Source organism: Schistocerca piceifrons, chromosome 5 (genome assembly GCF_021461385.2).
Source record: "Schistocerca piceifrons isolate TAMUIC-IGC-003096 chromosome 5, iqSchPice1.1, whole genome shotgun sequence".
Classification (NCBI taxonomy): Eukaryota; Metazoa; Arthropoda; class Insecta; order Orthoptera; family Acrididae; genus Schistocerca; species Schistocerca piceifrons.
In genome coordinates, this window is record NC_060142.1 from 382,654,061 (window position 1) to 382,660,060 (window position 6,000).

Sequence of the window (6,000 nt, forward strand, 5' to 3'; positions counted from 1 at the left end):
TTTTTGGTTGTATTGTTTTTTTCTTCTTTTAAATGATTTAAAAAGACATTGGCTGGATGATAATAATTTTTAATTTTTTTTATTTTAATTATTTTATTTTTTTTATTTTTTAAATTATTTTAAATTTTTTCCATTCGCTCACACATTCACACGATATATACATTGTACTCACTCATACATATTACAGTTAACACATTCTCACACTCATTCATTCACCATTTTTTTATAAAATAATAAAATAAATAAATAAATAATAGATAAATAAACTGCGCCAGACGCTTGTTGTCTTTTATAGGCGTTGCCGACCGCAGCGCCGTGTTCTGCCTTTTTACATATCTCTGTATTTGATTACACATGCCTGTACCAGTTTCTTTGGCGCTTCAGTGTATATTCAAATTTCACTCTTTCTTGCAAATCAGATATCCGGCTGCCCAGCAACCTCTTGAGGTGGCTGCCATGTCCTCGAGTTCTGTTACTTGCTCTTTCCTGCTTTCTCTGCGGTGCCGGCTGAAGAAGCCCCGCCACTGTTGTTTCTCACGGTGCTCGCCCGCCTCTGTTGCAGGGGAGAAGCCGCACAAGTGCGTCGTGTGCGGCAAGGCGTTCAGCCAATCGTCGAACCTCATCACGCACATGCGCAAGCACACTGGCTACAAGCCCTTCTCGTGCGGCCTGTGCGAGAAGGCGTTCCAGCGCAAGGTCGACCTGCGCCGGCACCGCGAGAGCCAGCACCCCAGCGCGCCGCTCACCTGAGGCGGCCGCGGCTGCCAGCCTCAGCTCGAGCTTTCGGTGCTGTCCTCGGTCACACGTCCAAGTGCAGAACTCTTATCGAACAGGATGGAGCTCACCTTCCAAAATTTGCGCCAGTACTCCCTCTTGACTCGGCAGCTACACCGATAACAATTCAGCGGTGACCACACCCGTGACAGATGGCTCGGTCACATCAGAGACATCCTGTGATAATGCACAAGCTGACCATCACACCAAATAACTATGTTGCAAGAGCTGTATAGGCAGCTGGTGCAAAGAAGGAGAAGGAAATTTGTGGTGTAGCCATCATGAGTGACAACAGTGGGCATTTCCTTTCCTTTAATTTCATATTACCAGAACTAGTCTGTAAAGACAACTAATTTTGTGTTATCTCATATGTTTATGAGCTTTTGCTCTTGAAGTGTTTGGTCTGTGTCAGAATTGTTGAACACTCGTCACTGTTAGTGTATGTCCTACAGAAATGTTAAGATAAGAAGTGGTCGTCATTCGAGCCACACATGTCAAGCATTGAGTCAGACTTCCCGTCGGGCTTTTAGTTACCGGAAATCAGCGACATAATACGTTGAAGACTTAATAAATTTATAATATGAGGCTTCGAGAGTATGTCACTACACAAGGAAACGACATTATACAGAGCGAGTCGTGAATGAGGAAAAATATTGCATGGACAGCATGCTGCTAAGAACAACAAGTACAGAATCTTATTTTTGTTTCTCCTAGTGTTACTGTTTACATAACAAAGAAAGAAGTTAACCATTTAAGAAGATTCTTCACACCCTCAAGATATGAACAAATTATTCTCTCACGATGTGTCACATCACGCACCGAGGTTCTGATCTGTATCATCCAACGTTAGGAAGATGAGGGGAAAAAAACTCGTTTCGTCGTACAGTACGATCAAACATGTGAAAACCTGTGAGCCATGCGTTGCCAGTAGTGGCAATAACTATTGTCTCGTGTCGCTTGAAGTTTCTGCTGTAAACGGAAAGAGCAGCAGACTACATTACAATCAAGTGTTGAAACACAAAAAAATTTAAAAATTCCCATCGTATATCGTGTGTTAAGAAGCATTATCATTTAACGACATAGGAGCACTAGAAAAAGACTGCTGTTAATAGCTCAGTGTGCGACTGAGTACGGAATATTTTTCTTCACTTGTGACGTAATCTGTGCAGTGCTTTATAAAAGTGCTCTGAGTGTGACGATAATGTTACAGCACATACGTCACTAAACTACACGTTCACGGGAACAAATCTCTCTTAATTTTCTCGATTCCGTTGAGGATGGGCTGCTGGATCTGCAACTGAAAAGTCTTGAAATGTGGAAATGTCTTTCTTTACAGCAGCTACTTCTTTTTCTGTTTTTTAGTGCACAACCCTTATCAATTTAAAGTGCATACGCTGATGTATATGTGCACTAAAACCGAAAGAGTACGTTGAAAACTCAACCACAGATAAGCTTCAGAGACACCTCCATTGGGATGTTGGGCGAATCATCTGCTCCTACAACGTACTTCAGCGTGATTTACCCTACTCTAAAAATAATGTTCAGGCTGGAAACAAATTCTAAAATACCCCAAAAACAACACAGTAGGCATTAAAAGAATACTGGCCATCTACAACGTCATTCTGTATTGAGATGATATGTTTCCGTAATTTATACATCAATTATCAACGCGAAAGGATGTTTCATCAAAACAGCATTACATTACAGTAAGGTGAAAACATTATATGGCACAGTCATTTCTACGTGGAGACAGTATCTCTACAACAACCTGGCCACTTTCTAACATTGCTTCATTGGGTCAATGGATATTTATTCTTGTACTGCTTCCGTGATTTTCATTAGATGCATATAGAACAAAATTAACATGTAAACCACGATAAACGTAGAACAACTCATAAAATTAAAACTATATACATAACGATAGAATCTAAGTCAAAATGACAAGAAGTTCTCTGAAGTGGTTGTAGGTTAATAAAATAATGTTCTTCCAACGTATAAAACTAGTAGCAGGTACCCGAAAAATATTTTATGGGCTCCGAGAAGTAAGTACGGGCGTGAACACTACTACTAAACAATGTTATTCGCTGAAATGATAGTACGACCTCAACAATAATGCTACTTAGGGATGGTTGGTAAATAGTTTGGTGAAGAAAGAGGAAAAATCACCAAAGATGTCTCTTGTTGCTGTCTCTTTCCTAGTTAGCTGAAAGAGTCGGTTGTTTTTGTGGCCTTATTCTATACTGCAACTCAACCCAAAGATTTTTTGATGTTTTATACTTAATTAGGTTAGATTCATCGTTTGTGATGATCGCATCCGTCCACTGTATGACTTCCGTCCTGTAAAAAAAAAGTGTAAACAATACCAAAGTATCTGGGCCACTCTACTGGGACCAAAAATAAAAATATGCGACGTTGATTAGTGTAGGCATAGCTTCTTAAAGCGTTGTAGCCGGATATCATTCAGCTGAAGCAATAACATAGCATAAAAATGCTATTCTAAAATATATTTCGTATATTTCCCCTCAGATCAGAATAGTCATTCGATGTACACACAATTATTTTAATATTGTGTGTCTTTTAGAACACTGTTTCAAACTAAAGCAGTTGCTCATTCCAAGAACTGTTCTTTATTGTTCTAGTTACATACATTTTATTTGTATGCTTTATGTTGGTTTTCTAATTCGACGAATGACAATGTATCTTCGTCACAGTTTGCTAGTTTGGGTCCTATATAATTGACTGCTATATAGGAATGTTATAAAAGAAAGAGGTTGATGAAAGTTACTAACTGATGGGCTTTGTAACTAAACGTGGTGCTCTTAGGAAGGCAGTTTGTCAGAGTGAAATATTCTTCCTAATTCTAGTCTTTAAATTGTGAATTGTTGATAAACGCAAAAGTGCTTAGTCATACCGACGTAAAACATTTAAAAATGTTTCAAATGGTTGTCTGGCCGGACTGCTATGTGCCTGCCAGGTTTATAAATCATGTATACGATGCCCGCAAAACAATTATTCTATCTGGGAATGACATACCCAAGTTGACTCTCTTCTTTGTCTTTACTGAGCGAGTGCAAAATATATTTTATGTAAAAAGCGTTTTGTTCGAATAATGTACAGATGCACTGTATATAATACTACACAAGCACCTTTAATTGTAGGATGAGTACCTTCAGCATACCTCTGATGTAGGATTCGGGCTGAAGTTCCCATCTCGCTTGAAGACCTGCAGTTCTGATAGAATACTACACAAGCTTGATGGGAATTTCGGGCACTTCCATAGCTCAGCGTTTAAACACAGGTTGCAGCAATACAGATGCCATACGGCAATCGCAATTCAGTTCTCTTTTTTCATAAATAAAACCTGTCTCATGATTAATGTACCGTCCTACAAAAAAATTTACCATGTTCTTATGTTTAAGGAAAACCAAGTCATTGCTAAGACTTTCATAACAGCTAGCAACCAAAGAATCTTTGTATTTAGTTGTGGAATTCGGATTTACTTGTTTTTGGAAAATTTTTGTGTACAGTAGAATTTTTATTCATCATTCCTTACAAAATGAAGTACAGCGACAACTGATAATGTTTGCATATCTCTTATACAAGTTGTGATCAATAAAATTCCTATTTACAATAAATGTGTTCTTCAGTAGAAGATTTTTTTCTCCATTTCCTCGTTGCTCCTTTCCTCCTTCTGTCCCACCATAACCAAACCAGCAATCTTGGAAGAAAAGGAAAATGAAAATCATGATAAATTATGAGAGGCACCCACATGCCTTGCTCATACTGTGGCATCAAGCAGTCAGGCCTGCAAGATGAGTGGTCCGCCAAGCGAGTGGATTCGTTCTTAATTTATCGAGTAACATGAACTCTCGTACTCACAATTTAGTTACAAATTATCCTCCTATATAATTAATACGCAACGGAAACGCATATCTGACTATCAGTGATTTACAGAACTCTGACTGTTCACTACGCACTGGCAATACCACATTTTCTTTCTTATTTTACTTAACGGCTTTTGTCAACACGTGGCCACCGCACACATTATAAATTCGGGACATTATGACAACATACAATTCGAAGGAAAAATCCACAAATCTTTTTCTTTTCACTATCTTATTTATTCCGATAAATTCTCTAACCTAAACACACAAATTCTACAACCTACAACAATAACACATGAGAAATTCCGCCCAGTGGGCATGGCTTTACAATGGTGAATCTCTATATTATGGTCTCGTAATTATTTTAACGCTACTGTGCACTTTCTGGATAGGATGGTGGATCTTTTATTATACCTCACACTTCGACTCTCACAATCATCACCACGAAACTTTCCTCCAGACCGAGCGGTACCGAAGGAACAAGCATAACCCACTAATCTTTTGAAACTACCTCGCTACTCTCCCATGCAAACCACACATACCCAAATTACATGACATACACCACACTACAACATGAAATACTACACAGAGAATAGTCACAACATTATCACTTTCAGCTTTCCCACTTCAATCAATATTTATCCCAGTTTCACACGACACTGCCCCACTTCATAATTCCACTTTCCTACTATGAACTCTGGAGATATTTGCACGTCTTCCTGTGCAATGCAAGCCAAGTGGCGTTGCTGGATAGACGGCCGACTCACCTTGCTTCTCTCTCAGAGTTTGAATCAAGCGTCACACGGAATCATATCACGCAAAGTAATATTAAGAACATCACACACGTGAGTCCTCAACTGATACCATGGACGAGTACTTCTCTTTATCTTTTGTCTCATACACAGTTTGAGACTCACACAGTACTCACCACGTGGAAGTACTCGTCTCTAATTTCAAGTCCTGCACACGCCATTTCTTAAATATTTCAACTTATGGTACACACGCTATTTCTTAAATATTTCAACTTATTGTACACACGCTAGTAATTCAGCTTAACTTAAGCACACGGAAGTATTTCAACTTAATGCTACACGTGGTTTCATTGTGACCGTTGGTCACTTCCGAAGATTCCTACAATCACATTAATATTACCTGCCTGACATTTAATTCTCCCCACAAAAGTTCCTGAAATAGAGAAATTAATATTTCAAACTACTCTTAAATATTCCACATGCATACCATGTCTCCACTCTTTCGTCATTACGGAGCACAACTAAAACAGGTCTTAACAGCACAAGATCCAGCGGCAGAGTGCTGAAACATGGCCGTTCCTGAGGTTCTC

The 6,000-nt window shown here is 39.0% G+C and overlaps 1 protein-coding gene across 1 annotated transcript in view; it reads left to right on the forward strand.

Moving 5' to 3' along the window:
• Positions 1–4,375, forward strand: part of LOC124799004 (zinc finger protein sens-like) — a 91,330-nt gene extending 86,955 nt beyond the window's left edge. The window contains exon 3 of the mRNA XM_047262540.1: positions 563–4,375. Within this exon, the coding sequence (XP_047118496.1) occupies positions 563–750 (188 nt within the window). The 3' untranslated portion in view covers positions 751–4,375. The remainder of the gene's footprint in view (positions 1–562) is intronic.
• Positions 4,376–6,000: the final 1,625 nt, after the last annotated feature.